The 15,985-nt window shown below is 40.2% G+C and overlaps 1 protein-coding gene across 3 annotated transcripts in view; it reads right to left on the bottom strand.

Annotated features, from left to right (window-relative positions):
• pard3ab (par-3 family cell polarity regulator alpha, b) overlaps nt 1-15,985 on the bottom strand; it is a 146,321-nt gene that overhangs the window by 6,524 nt on the left and 123,812 nt on the right. For all 3 annotated transcript variants that reach the window (XM_055203292.2, XM_055203291.2, XM_055203293.2), the window contains one exon: nt 4,413-4,530. In XM_055203292.2, the coding sequence (XP_055059267.2) occupies nt 4,413-4,530 (118 nt within the window). The remainder of the gene's footprint in view (nt 1-4,412; nt 4,531-15,985) is intronic.

The raw sequence follows: 15,985 nt of genomic DNA, 5'->3' as shown, positions 1-15,985 counted from the left end.
AGAGTTTCAGTAAAAACGACACAAAAAAAGCTGTTGATCGGTTTACACATATCATCCCTCGAGAAATCAATCAGAGAAATTCATAAACAAACCAGAAATGATATCCTTGAAACCAGTGTCAAAATTGACCTATTAAGGGGACATTTTTGCAAATTGGAGGGGAATATTTGTTGTGTGATACTTTTGTCAAACGGTCGCAAATTCATCAACATCTGTATAATTAAAATAATTAACAAGGATTCACTGAGTAATACAGTACATTAAATCTCAAGCATTAAAGTAAACAACATAAAAGTATTCATAGTGGGAATTTTACCGCCCTCACGCACTGGTGATTCACATCGCACCTCAACCATGTGCAAATGTCTTTGCACAAACATGTATAATAGTAACCAAAGTTCAAGAATACGAAATTAATTGTTGAATTGTTGTTCTGTTTTTAGCTAACGTTTTACAGGTAACTTACGCTGCCTCAGAAACCGCATACTTCCATACTATATAGTAGGCGATAGTAGCCCCCGGGAGAGGAGCCACCCAACGTAGAAGGAGAGGCATCGTCATACAAAAATGTCAGAAAACGGTAACACGGCCCTATTTAAATGTAAAAAAGAGGAACACATTACCACTTGGGTGTGCATTATTTTCGAATAATTCTACGGCTGTTGTCAATTATTCCTTACGTATGTCACAAGTTCTGGCTAGAGGGGATACAGCTATGGCCAAATTTTGCAAGATGTTGGGTTTAGGGTTAGGTTCTGGCTAAATAGGATACCGCTACAGCATAAATCTCGTGAAATGTTGGGTTTAGGGTGAAAAACAGCGGTTCTGGCTAGACAGGATACAGTCACGGCCTAAATCTGGTGAAATGTTGGGTTTAGGATTAAGTTTGGGGATAGGATTAGCAAGAAAAAGCGGTTCTGGCTAGATCGGTTTTGGCCTAAATCCAGTGAAATTTTGGGTTTAGGGCTAGGATTAGGAAGAAAAACAGCGGTTCTTGCTAGATAGAATACAGCTACGGCCTAAATCTCGTTAAATGTTGGGTTTAGGGCTAGGAATAGGAAGAAAAACAGCGGTTCTGGCTAGATCGGTTATGGCCTAAATCCTGTGAAATTTTGGGTTTAGGGCTAGGATTAGGAAGAAAAAGCGGTTCTGGCTAGATCGGATATGGCCTTAATCCTGTTAAATTTTGGGTTTAGGGCTAGGATTAGGAAGAAAAACAGCGGTTCTGGCTATATAGGATACAGCTACGGCCTAAATCTCGTGAAATGTTGGGTTTAAGGTGAAAAACAGGGGTTCTGGCTAGACATGATACAGTCACGGCATAACTCTGGTGAAATGTTGGGTTTAGGTTTAAGTTTGGGGATAGGTTTAGGAAGAAAAAGCGGTTCTGGCTAGATCGGATATGGCCTTAATCCTCTGAAATTTTGGGTTTAGGGCTAGGATAAGGAAGAAAAACGGTGGTTCTGGCTATATAGGATACAGCTATGGCCTAAAACTTGTGAAAGTTTGGGTTTAGGGTGAAAAACAGTGGTTCTGGCTAGACAGGATACAGTCACGGCCTAAATCTGGTGAAATGTTGGGTTTAGGATTAAGTTTGGGGGTAGGATTAGGAAGAAAAAGCGGTTCTGGCTAGATCGGTTATGGCCTAAATCCTGTGAAATTTTGGGTTTAGGGCTAGGATTAGAAAGAAAAACAGCGGTTCTGGCTATATAGGATACAGTCACGGCATAAATCTCGTGAAATGTTGGGTTTAGGGTGAAAAACAGTGGTTCTGGCTAGACAGGATACAGTCACGGCCTAAATCTGGTCAAATGCTGGGTTTAAGGTTAAGTTTGGGGGTAGGATTAGGAAGAAAAAGGGGTTCTGGTTAGATTGGATATGGCCTAAATCCCGTGAAATTTTGGGTTTAGGGCTAGGACTAGGAAGAAAAACAGCGGTTCTGGCTAGATAGGATACAGCTACGGCCTAAATCTCGTGAAATGTTGGGTTTAAGGTGAAAAACAGCGGTTCTGGCTAGACATGATACAGTAACGGCATAAATCTGGTGAAATGTTGGGTTAAGGTTTAAGTTTGGGGATAGGATTAGGAAGAAAAAGCGGTTATGGCTAGATCGGTTATAGCCTTAATCCTGTGAAATTTTGGGTTTAGGGCTAGGATTAGGAAGAAACACAGTGGTTCTTGCTAGATAGGATACAGCTACGGCCTAAATCTTGTGAAATGTTGGGTTTAGGGTGAAAAACAGTGGTTCTGGCTAGACAGGATACAGTCACGGCCTAAATCTGGTGAAATGCTGGGTTTAAGGTTAAATTTGGGGGTAGGATTAGGAAGAAAAAGCGGTTCTGGCTATATCGAATATGGCCTAAATCCTGTGAAATTTTGGGTTTAGGGCTAGGATTAGGACAAAAAACAGTGGTTCTGGCTAGATAGGACACAGCTACAGCCTAAATCCCATGAAATGTTGGGTTTGGAGTTAAAGGATTAGACAAAAAACAGCGGTAGGATTAGAATGAAAAACAGTGGTTCTGGCTAGATAGCATAAAGTTAGGCCTAAATCCCATGAAATGTTGGGTTTAGGGATAGGTTTGGGGGTAGGATTAGGATAAAAACAGTGCTTCTGGCTAGATAGGATATGGCTACAGCCTAAATCCCATGAAATGTTGGGTTTAGGATTAGGATAAAAACACCGCTTCTGGCTAGATAGGATATAGCCACTGCCTAAATCCTGTGAAATGTTGGGTTTAGGGTAAGGTTTGGGGTAGGATTAGGATGAAAACAACGCTCATCCAGCAAGATCTCATGAGATTTTGGCCGTAGCTATATCCTTTAAGCAAGTGTTTCCTAACAAGGGGGTTGGGGCCCACAGGGGGTACTCGTCAGATTTCCAGGGGGCCTCAAGATGACTTAAAATGATTACAAATTGGACAAAACAAGCATTAAAATAAGCTAAAACAAGCATTAAAATAAGCCAAAACATAAAAAATCAAGATTGGTAATTTGGCCATTTTAGTAGCGAATATACATCGGTCTGGTCATTCCTAAAGTTCTATTACATTTTATGTGGAAAAAGTAAGTGGGGGGCCTTCAAATATTGTTGTGGGCAACTAGGGGGCCTTGAAGTGAAAAAGGTTGGGAACCACTGCTTAAGCCACAACCTATGTGACGTGATGTATCAACATGGTGGATGTAGCACGTACGAATTTCACAAACACTTCCTATATTCATAAATATATACTCATATATTAAACATACTGTTTTAACAGAGTAGGTACTTAATCTAATTCAGTACGTATCATCACAGTATGCGGTTTTGGATGCAGGGTTAGTATACCCTTAAACAAACTGCCTGCTTAGCCTATACCTTACCCAAGTCACACTTCAAATATTCTGCCTTCCCTAATTCCTAACCAACAATCTCATGGGCTCCTAGGTGAACTCATTTGACTGGACACATCGGCTACAGAAACACAGCTCACTCATTACAAGATTGGGTGGTCTTTATTCTGTTGCCTTTTTGTTAACCATAATGGTTTTTAGGAGACAGTGAGAATAAAAAGAGAGAGAGAACTGGGGCTTTTAAAAGTAAAAGACTTCCATGAAACACATAATATAGTAGAAGGCAAAATGAGAAAAATAATACAACACATTAAAGGACTCTGTGAGAGAATGAGTGGATGAGAAAATAGGTAAATTTACATGAAGGAAATGCACATAATACCGTGTAATAAAGTTGGTTTAAATGCTTTCCTAAGAAAGATGAATACAAATTAATGTTAAAAACATTACACACTAACAGTAACATAGTAAAAAGATTCTGAGATTATCAATTTCAACAGACAATCTTTAAGTGCAATCTCATTTTAAAGACATAAGATGGGGAATTTACCTGAATCCAGATCGAAACATAAAAATTGTTCCCATTCGATTCAGATTTCTATGATCTGGATTTTGTTTCAATAGCTTAAATACTAAACAATTTCAGTCTAAGAAGACTGAAAAGATTTTTATACTTTGATTTTCTTACACACACTCTCACCTTTCCTCTCACGTGCACACACGCACACAGTCGAAGTCAATGTCAGTTTTTGCATGAACACATGATTTATGGTAATGGCTGCAGTGATATGGATGAAGATCGGCTGGACAGATGAATGGATGAGTAAACAGTCCAGATGGATGAACACATGGTGATGTTAGCATTGTTAGCAGATAATGTCAGTGCCAGTGGTCACATGCTCCTGCATGCAGTGGTCTCAGGTTAGAGGTTAGATTTAGCCCAGGCTCTGGTGGTCATGTCTGTAACCGCCCCAGGAATGGAGAGTCCTCAAACCATCTTCTCCTTCCTGGGACCAGAGAACCAATAGGGCAGTGCGTCCACACTGTTGTGCGTTCATAAAGACAGCTCACACACTCACCCAGGGCTGCTCAAGGTTGTAGGAATGATGGCGGTCATCTGGCTCCGGCTCTTCTTGTCTGACGTGTTGGAACTCCTGGCGTAAGCGCTGGATTCGGTCATGGTTGCTTGGTGTTAGCCTGTTACAGAAGGTGAAAGAGGTGACATGATGAGATATTAACACAATGGGACACAACATTACATCATAATCTCTTTGATCATATATATCAGTGTGAGTGGTAGAATGGCCCGCTACCTTTATGAGTATAAAGGTCAAGATGTCACACACGGTGCACAGATGGCTCTGATACCTGTCTGCACACAGTGTCTTAAGGCTTTTGTGCTCCACAAATCAGGTTCATCAGACACGGTCAAGTAGCAGTTTATTTTCAAGTATATGTGTGAGAGAGAAGAACTGGACAGATTTCCTCTCATTAAAATTCCATGATCATATGTTGAGCGTGTTTATGATAGGCACGACGGCAACTGGGATTTTTACACATGAGCAGATGTCCAGTTTAAAATGCACAGATGCAATATGAACTTTGTCTTTGAGAGGACTGTAGATAATTCTCAGATAAATCAGGGAATGCATATGTATGGATGCAGTAGATATATACCGTAGATTTTAGAAAAAGAAGTATTGTATTGCATATCAACAATTGCATTATTAAGCATTTTCTTTCAAATTGCACAGCCCTAATGGCTAGATGCTATAGATAGAAAGATATATACAGTATATACATACGAAAGATAGACACAATAAATACGATAAATAGATACGATGGATGTGATAGATTGATACAATGGATAGACAGGATAGATATGATGGATAGACACGACAGATATGATGGATATGATAGACACAATGGTTAGACACAATAGATATGATGGATACCGTGGATAGACACGATAGATGTGATGGACATGGTGGATATACACAATAGATATGATAGACACGATGGGTAGACATGATGGGAAGACACGATAGATAGACACGATAGATATGATGGATACGGTGGATAGACACAATTGATATGATAGACACGGTGGCTAGACACAATAGATATGATAGACACGATAGATATGATGGACACGGTGGATAAACACAATAAATATGATATACACGATAGGTAGATACAATAGATATGATGGACACGGTGGATAGACACGATAGATATGGTAGACACGATAGATATGATAGACACGAAGGGTAGACATGATGGGAAGACACGGTAGATATGATGGACACGGTGGATAAACACAATAAATATGATATACACGATAGGTAGATACAATAGATATGATGGACACGGTGGATAGACACGATAGATATGGTAGACACGATGGGTAGACACGTTAGATATGGTAGACATGATGGGTAGACACGATAGATATGATAGGCACGATGAATGGACACAATAGATATGATAGGCACGATGGGTAGACACAATAGATATGACAGGCACGATGGATGCGATGTATACGATGAATAGAAATGATGGATTTAATAGATACGGTGGATAGACATGACATGATAGATATGATAGACATGGTGGACAGACATGATGGAGAGACACGATGGGTAGACACGGTGGATAGAAAACAATGAATAGACACAATAAATATGATGGATACAATGGATAGACATGATAGATATGATAGACATGGTGGATAGACACGATAGATATGATGGACATGGTAGATAGACACGATAGTTATAATGGACACGTTGGATAGACACAATAGATATGGTAGATACGATGGGTAGACACAATATATATGATGGACACGATGAATAGACACGATGGATATGATGGACACGGTGGATAGACACGATAGATATGATAGGCACGATGAATAAACACGATGGATGTGATTGATACGATGAATAGACACGATAGATATGATAGATAAGGTGGATAGACATCATGGAGAGAAACGATGGGTAGACACAATGGATAGAAAACAATGGATAGACACAGTGGATAGACACAATAAATATGATGGATACAATGGATAGACATGATCGATACGATACGATGGATGGATACGATGGATAGATTTGATGGATGGATACGATGGACAGATACGATGGAGAGACACAATGGATGGACACAATGGGTAGACACGATGAATACAATGGATATGATGGATAAACACAATGGATACGATGGACAGACACGATGGATATGAAGGAAAGACACAATGGACATGAAGGATAGACACAATGTATATGATGGACAGACACGATGGACAAGATATAAATGATTGACAGACAGACAGACAAATACACATATGGTGAAACACTCGTTTCAAAATGTCTCTTTGTTTAGAAACACAACTCTGATCTATAACTTGCACCAATCAATACAAACTCATCGAAAACACAACAAATACGTCAACACCATGGAGCCATTTAATCCAATAAGAGAATCAATGAAAAACCACTAGGATGTTTCCGGAGTGGCTAAAGAAAAACCTAAATGCATTACAATGCCCAGATGAACAAAGAATAGCAGTCTGAGTGTGCGTGTACGTGCTGACGTCGCAGTAACACTACCTGTGCAAAATCACATTTCCATCGTCAGCTACATTGAGTTACACACATTAGCTCTGTCCTCACATATACTGTATATATTTTTAACAGGGTACACGCACACATGCACATACACCCAGAGTAAGAGTGGGACAGGATGGCCTCTGACCCCTTCATAACATTACTCATACACTACCAACAGCTGGAGTGATTTATAACAGTGGCATAAGATTCACAGCGCACTGGAATTACACACACAGACACACCAGCACGCTGAACACACAATGCTGTCAACAGGAGAGCTTATTTAGCTGTCATGTTAAAGCAAAAAGCTTTGTATGACCCGAGGTCCTTCTGAAATAATCACAGCCTTTCACTTCCACTGGCATTTCGTCTAACAGATGTGAGCTTAAAAGACCAGAATCAGGTCAAAATAATCAATGCACACAGACCATAAGTAAACATGACGATGTAGTAATAACTCATCTCTTTTATTACTTTAAATGAACAAAAAAGGAAGTTACTAGCAAGGAGGTACGAAGCCACATCTGTATAAAGCACATGAAGTGTTCACGGGTAAACACACATCAGACTCAGAATAAGTGGGCACTTGAAGTAAATTGTGGTTTTTTAGCTTGCTGTAATGGCCAGCATTATGGTCAGGAAAGCAGAAAAGTAAGGCAGTGCTCTTTTTTGTAAATGTATCATTACTATGATAAAGGGGTCACCCGCTCTAAAACACTCTCAGACCTCATCTGATGTTCAGCCTCTTACAGCCTCATCTGTTGTCATCCTCTCACAGCCTCATCTGATTTTCATCCTCTCACAGCCTCATCTGACGTTATTTCTATCACGGACTCATCTGAATTTCACCCTCTCCCAGCCTTATCTGACGTTTAACCTCTCCCAGCCTTCATCTGATGTTCAACCTCTCACAGCCTTATCTGACATTCTCCTTCTTGAAGCGTCATCTGACGCTAACACTCTCACAACCTCATTGGAGGTTTACCCTCTCCCAGCCTTATCTGACGTTCAACCTCTCACAGCCCCACCTGAAGTTCACCCTCTCGCAGCCTCATCTGACATTATCCTTCTTGCAGCCTCATCTAATGTTCACCCTCTCACAGCCTCATCTGATGCTCATCCTCTCACAGCCTCATCTGAAGTTTAAACTCTCCCAGCCTTATCTATCTTCACCCTCTCACAGCCTCATCTGACGTTCAGCCTCTCACAGCCTCATTTGAGGTTCACCCTCTCACAGCCTCATCTGAAGTTTAAACTCTCCCAGCCGTATCTATCTTCACCCTCTCACAAACCTCATCTGACATTCACCCTCTCTCAGCCTCATCTGACATTCACCCTCTCACAGCCTCATCTGACGTTCAGCCTCTCACAGCCTCATCTGACATTCACCCTCTCACAGCCTCATCTGACATTCACCCTCTCACAACCTCATCTGACGCTCACCCTCTCACAGCCTCATCTGATGTTCACCCTCTCACAGCCTCATCTGACACTCATCCTCTCACAGCCTTATCTGACGTTCACCCTCTCACAGACTCATCTGACATTCACCCTCTCACAGCCTCATCTGACACTCACCCTCTCACAGCCTCATCTGATGTTCACCCTCTCACAGCCTCATCTGATGTTCACCCTCTCACAGCCTCATCTGACACTCATCCTCTCACAGCCTCATCTGACGGTCAGCCTCTCACAGCCTCATCTGACGTTCTGCCTCTCACAGCCTCATTTGATATTCACCCTCTCACAGCCTCATCTGACACTCATCCTTTCCCAGCCTTATCTGATATTCACCCTCTCACAGCCTCATCTGACGGTCAGCCTTATCCGACATTTACCTTCTTGCAGCCTTATCTGACATTCACCCTCTTGCAGCCCCATCTGACATTCACCTTCTTGCAGCCTCATCTGATGTTTACCCTCTCACCGCCTTATCTGACATTCACCTTCTGGCAGCCTCATCTGACATACTCCTCCTTGCAGTCTCATCTGACATTCATCCTCACATTCTCATTTGACGTTCACCCTCTCCCAGCCTTATCTGACATTCACCTTCTTGCAGTCTTATCTGACATTCACCTTCTCACAGCCCCATCTGATGTTCAGCCTCTCACAGCCTCATCTGATGTTCAGCCTCTCACAGCCTCATCTGATGTTCATCCTTTCACAGCCTTATCTGATATTCACCCTTTCACAGCCTTATCTGACTTTAGCACTCTCACAGACTCATCTGATGGTCACCCTCTCCCAGCCTTATCGGACATTCAGCCTCTCACAGCCTCATCTGAGGCTCAGCCTCTCACAGACTCATTTGAGGTTCATCCTCTAAGAGCCTCATCTGACGTTCTCCTTCTTGAAGCCTCATCTGACATTCACCCTCTCACAGCCCCATCTGATGTTCACCCTCTCACAGCCTCATTTGATGTTCACCCTCTCACAGACTCATCTGAGGCTCACCCTCTTACAGCCTCATCTGATATTCACCCTCTCCCAGCCTCATCTGACATTCACTCTCTCAGAGCCTCATTTGAGGTTTACCCTCTCACAGCTTCCTCTGATTCTCACCCCCTTTATAGCCTCATCTCATGTTCACCCTCTCACGGCCTCATCTGAAGTTCACCCTGTTATAGCCTCGTCTGATGTTCATCCTCTCACAGCCTCATCTGATGTTCATCCTCTCACAGCCTCATTTGAAGTTCACCCTGTTATAGCCTCGTCTGATGTTCATCCTCTCACAGCCTCATCTGAAGTTCACCCTGTTATAGCCTCGTCTGATGTTCAGCCTCTCACAGCCTCATCTGACGTTCACACTCTCACAGCCTCATCGGACGTTCACCCTCTCACAGCCTCATCTGACGTTCACCCTCTCACAGCCTCATTTGACGTTCACCCTCTTACAGCCCCATCTGATGTTTACCCTCTCACAGCCTCATCTGACGTTCACCCTCTCACAGCCTCATCTGGCATTCACCCTCTCACAGCCTCATCTGACGTTCACCCTCTCACAGCCTCATCTGACGTTCACCCTCTCACAGCCTCATCTGACGTTCACCCTCTCACAGCCTCATCTGACGTTCACCCTCTCACAGCCTCACCTGACGTTCACCCTCTCACAGCCCCATCTGACGTTCGCCCTCTCACAGCCACATCTGGTGTTTACTCTCTCACAGCCCCATCTGACATTCATCCTCTCACTGCTTCATCATAGAGAAAGAAACAGAAATAGGGATTCGAAGAGAAAAAGAATGATCATAATGACTGTTATGATCTGCAGGAGCCATTACCGAAATGGCACATCTACAGGAAGCAAAATCACAGTGTACAGTCATGCAGCAAAAGCTTTTAAAAGCGCTGGTAGACAAAAATACAAGCAGATAAAAATCTGTCTGATCTCTTCATGAAAGGAAATATTGTTCTAATGCCGCATCTAATATCAATATGCACACAGCTTCTGGCTTGTGAAAAGAGATTTGGAGACATGTGGGCCATCATGGGTCATAATTTGTTTTGAGAGCACTGTGGATGTGAGGAATTGTGATAACATCAGTTTTAATGTACTTTAAAGACTTCCAGTCGCCATTAGAGCATACAAGAACCACTATCACTATGGCAACCACACTTTCCTGCTGAAATGGATAGACCACCTTCTTTTGGGCAGTACAGTGCTTGCTATAATTTCACAAATGGAAAGACGGCTGCCGATGTTCTTGTGGACACAACACAAATCTTAAGAAGAGATACAGGGTAGCTATAAACAAATCATTTAATAAAGATGCACAATATACAGTATATCAAACCCATATTGGTAGCAGCCAATAATAGGCTTTTTACTAACTGCATCAGTGATATTTTAACCGCAAGGCTTGTTTTGTCAATTTCAAGTATTAATAATGCTTTTCTGCACCTTATTACAAAATAATGACACAGTTTTCCATATCCTCTACTGTACATTATGTAAGGTGACTTACAAAAGAAAAAAGCATGCAGTATCATTTAAAACACACAACAATACATTTCTAATACCAATCTTTTTTTTATTTTGCACATAAAAAAATGGTGATTGATCAAATCTCTGTCCTGTTGAGATGGTGCTAAACATCTGTCCAATTATATTTTTGACAGGATACACTTTAAATCTATAAAAGACCTCAAGCTTTTAAAGCTTTAAAAAGAGATAAGAAAAACTGGTGAAGTGGGTGTAAGATGTTGTCAATCCACCCTCTAATCGGAGAAAAACTAAGAGCAAAGAAGACTTTTCTAAAGATTCCCTCGGCAAAAGCCTCTATGAATGACAGCCTGACAGAAGGGTCTCAGTTCATTGAAAGTGAAACAATGTGTTTGAAAATCTCCGTACGGGAATATAACCACTTGTGCACACTTAAACACAAACAGATCTATCTCAGTAAAGGCTGCATGCATGTGTTTGTTCAGCCAGAAATTGAGAACAGGTATAAGATCCTGCCGGCTACCAGCTCCACTGCATGGGGTAACAAAAACAGGCTCCAAAACAGTGCCAGTGTAACTGTTTTACAATGCTCAGCATACGCAAACACTTACAGTATACAGGGTTTAAAAAGGAAACATGTATACTGTCATTTAGAAGACTCATTTAAAGTCACAATGAAATGGAAGTAGTGATTGTCTTATTTTCCTTATGGTGAATTTGTCCATTGAGAATTGATTGGACGGTTTGAAATTGGGTCTATTTGCTAATAATTGCTATTCGCTAATTGCTTAGATTTTTTTTCGCGGACCCCAACCACCTGCCATACCATATGACAGGAAATAAAGAGAGAATAAAGTTTAGGAGAGCACATGCATTTTTAAAAAACAATGAACCTCACAGATTTTGTTAAAAAAGTCACAATATTTCAAATAAATTTCAGTTTTTCATTTCAATTTTATTTGCGAATTTAAATTTTCTTTAAATTCCTCTCTATTGCCAGCTCTGTTTAAAACATGAAATTGCAGGTTAATTTACTTACTTTTCTTTATAGGGGATAAACTCAAATGACAAATTGTACCTGACAGCTCAAAAATTATATAAATATTATCAGCTTACCGTTGCAAAATGCGTTAAAGCCCGGGGTGTATTCTGTTTTGTTACATGTTTTTTTGTATGTGCACGGTTTATTTCACTCATACGTGTATGCAGACGTTCGACACATGCGCATTGTGACAAAATGTGACAACACATCTCCATTGTGTGCAACATACTACATTGTCCTGTACATATGCACAACTTACACATACAATGTATGTAGGGTTTCAAAAATGTGTCCGGTTATGGACCATTCTTTGGCCTGAAGGAGACAGTTTTAAAAAATAATTTATATTTATTTTTAACCAAAAATGTTACGGATTGCAGCATTACATCAATATTCATTTACCTTCTACTGACATTTGCCTACACAAACATTAATGTACCATGCATGGCATTAACCAGTCCTTCCAGAAAAACACAGTTTTTGTTATTGTTGCAGGCAAAAATCCTTGATCTTGCGGCACGTTTTCTTAAGAAATGCGATGGAATATGCTGTATATTTATGCAGTTTTATGCGATGAAATTGCAAAAACTGCGGGAACTTGCAAAAACTGTTTTCAGCTTTTGCAGCTTTTCAATGATGTTCACATAACATAATCATGTCACTTCATAATGTTCACATGGCAACAGGGGACATGGCTGCGCTGGTTTGAGGTAAATGCAACATTTTTCAACTTTCTGCTAAAATATATGCGATTTTTGCTACGAAAATGCGGGTATTATGAAATCATGCAAGCCCCGCATATTTTGCGCATGGAAATCTGCAATTTATGCAGCGAAAGTGCAGCGTATTTAAAAAAAAGGTGTCCTCTGCATAAATATGCAGACGTTGGCTAATTATGCGTTAAATCATGCGATCGCATAATCGTGTTTTTCTGGAGGGACTGATTAACCGTATTTTAGACACATTATGTGGCAATACCATAGTATTCATTAAAGTACTTTGGAATAATTTTTCAATACCATGTCCGTACCATACATACAATTATCATATATTAGCATGACTGTACCATAATACCATCACAGCACTTTATTGCAAAACCATATTTTCTTTCATTTCATCTCTAATGGGAAAGGAAGTTGTATTTCACTACTAACTGCTTCAGCTACCCATTATTAAAACATTAGGCCTTGATAATTTTAGCGCTGTCAGAGTCTTCATTAAGGCTCCACGCGGTACAGAATACTGAATCACCCTACAGATCTTCTTAATAAAGCGTTTAATTCTCCATTTGACTTTTAGAGAGTCAAGTTGCCTCGCCTAAGGGGTAACCGTGTTGGTTGGCACAGTAGGATAACATTTTTAAAGAGACTGGAAGGTTAAAGGCAGAATCTGTTTAAGTGATAGTGTTGTGCTTATGTCAGAGCTGCTAATTTAAAACATACGGGTGCACAACCTTTTCAGGCATAGTGTGAGATATGAATCCAGTGGCCCACTGAGCTTTGAGTTTGAGCCACATTAAAGGTTGACCTTCACAGACATGCACACACAGATGGCCGAGGTCCAGAGGTGCAGTTTAGGTCTGTGTGGGATCTGTCTCATAGTCTTTGCACACGCACACAAACTAAAACAGATCTTTATAGTGTGTGTGTGTGTGTGTGTGTGTGTGTGGATAAACAGTTATGATTGATTTCAGCACTGTCGGAGTCAGTTCAGTTCAGCTCCCATGAGAAACAAAGTAGCAAAGTGGCAGTTAGACTTCACCTTTGAAGATAAGTAAGTGTGGGGGAATGCATGTGTGCGTGTTTCATCCATGAATATTTCTGAAACACAGCAGTCATTCTTCACTTGAGGACCAATTAGTATTTCATGAGAAAATGGCCTCAGGTTGTGTTTGCTGTGTGTGTTTTTAAACCACAGAAAAGGCATGAACATACAAAAATCAAGCGACAAAACTAAACCACTACAACTAACCACACCAAGTGCACTATTTGCATTATTGTTCAATGCATTGACAATTTCTACACAAACAGGACGTTAGGGCAGGACATATTCAGTGGCTCCTGAATATAGCATTCAGTTTACCTCACAACCCGAAATCTAATAAGAATCTGAAGTGCAGAATGATGTCATGAAAATCGTTGACCCATACAGAAGGACGTCACGTGAGAGATTCTAATGGGGCATACACACCAAACGCAAGTTCAACAATTTGCGAGAGTAGATTACATACAAAGTCAATGCACGGGGCGATGCGAATGATGTAAATTGGGCAGCGAAATTGCCGCAAAAAAGCACACGCTATTTGCCTCAAACGCAAGTTGAAAATATTTAACTCTAGCCAAAAATTTGCATGACACAAAGTTAAATTGCGCGAGTAATCTAGTGTGAGCAACGCAATGCTATGCGTTTTGTGTGTACGTAGCATAAAGGCTGAAGTATGGTCCATTTTTTACGCGAACGCAATTTCGACATCAGAAGAGTGTGCACGCACTGTATGCGCACCACCAGATTTTTTAAAAACCTTATATGCGTAGGTTGTGTATGCACATACGGCAGAATATAGCCCAGGAGATGCTTTGCATTTTCTCGCAATGCGCATTCGTCGAACATCTGCGTACCTGTACAAGTCAAATAAACTATGCTTTGCAAGGCTGTGCGTTCAACTGTGCGCGTACACGTAAAAAACAGACTACACTTTTTTTGAAGGATTATGTGTCATATGAGCAGACTAGATTATATATATGAAGAGTTTGGTTCCAAAACGCAATAAATCCATTTTGACAAATTTCGATAAAAACGTGTTTTCTATACCAAGAAAGTGACAAGATGAAAACCACTATTTTCTGTTACAAACTTTCACATAGCATCTTTAGGTTATAAAAACATAAAAAATTCAAATCCATAACTTGATTTTCAAAGATTTATTATAAAAACTAATTATTTTTTCCACAAAATGCAATAAATCCATGACAGTTTTTTATTTCAAAATGCTATAAATCTATTAAATCAATGTATAAATGTGCATTCATCTTTACCATTTTATATTTATTTAGTTGACTAGTGGTATACAATGATTAAAAAAATAAACATTAATGGCATTACCCAAAACACTTACTTTGTTATATTAAGAACACATTGCTGCGGTTATAGTTGACGTCGTCTCTTTACATTTTCACAGCGATCAGCTGTAAAATGTTTTGGTCCCACTCGATTTTCGTTGACTTTGAGTAAAATAATGTAAAGTTTTCATAAGATCTTCTGGGGTCAATGTTTTAACATGATAGGCTTGATGCTGTCTGGAGAACAAGCAACCGAGTGCCTCTCGCGGAAATTATTAGATGTTGATGGCTTACGTTTCTTTCCCGTCACAGAAAACCATCACAGGTTTAGCAATGCAATTAAAGTATTATTTTGTTTTGTTTGTTGATCACGAAGTACAAAGTAGATGATGAAAACTAGGACTCCGTGTACTTAGCGCGCCGCCATTGTTTGTTTACATTGCGTGACTGGTGGGCTGTAATTTCAGGAATGGATTTATAGCGTTCTGTAAAAAAGGAGGAGTGGCGTTTGTCGCATTTTGGGAAAAAAAAGATAAAAGATGACAGAATATCACGGCGGGTATTGTATTTTGCGTAAAATTAAGAATTTACTTTTAAATACTGACTTGATATAATACTGATTTTGGCAGTAACTCATTTTTTTCAAAAATGGCGTTTATCGCGTTTTGGAACCAAGCTCTTCATATATATACCGTATTTTTCCGGACTATAAGTCGCTCCAGAGTATAAGTCGCATCAATCAAAAATGCATCACAAAAACAAAAAACATATAAGTGGCAGTGGACTATATGTCACATTTATTTAGAAAATTATTTCACAAAATCCAAGGTGAAGAACAGACATTTATTCTGGAAAGGCAAATTATTCATCTTAACAATAGCACACAGAACAGCAGGCTGAATAGGGGCCCGTACGTTAACGTAATACAAACATTTATTTACACGATACACAATAGCATACTGAACATACCTGTAAGGCTGAATAG

This window comes from Misgurnus anguillicaudatus, chromosome 2 (genome assembly GCF_027580225.2).
Source record: "Misgurnus anguillicaudatus chromosome 2, ASM2758022v2, whole genome shotgun sequence".
Lineage (NCBI taxonomy): Eukaryota > Metazoa > Chordata > Actinopteri > Cypriniformes > Cobitidae > Misgurnus > Misgurnus anguillicaudatus.
Note: the sequence above shows the minus strand (reverse complement) of the source record. Positions and strands in the feature narration are given on the sequence as shown.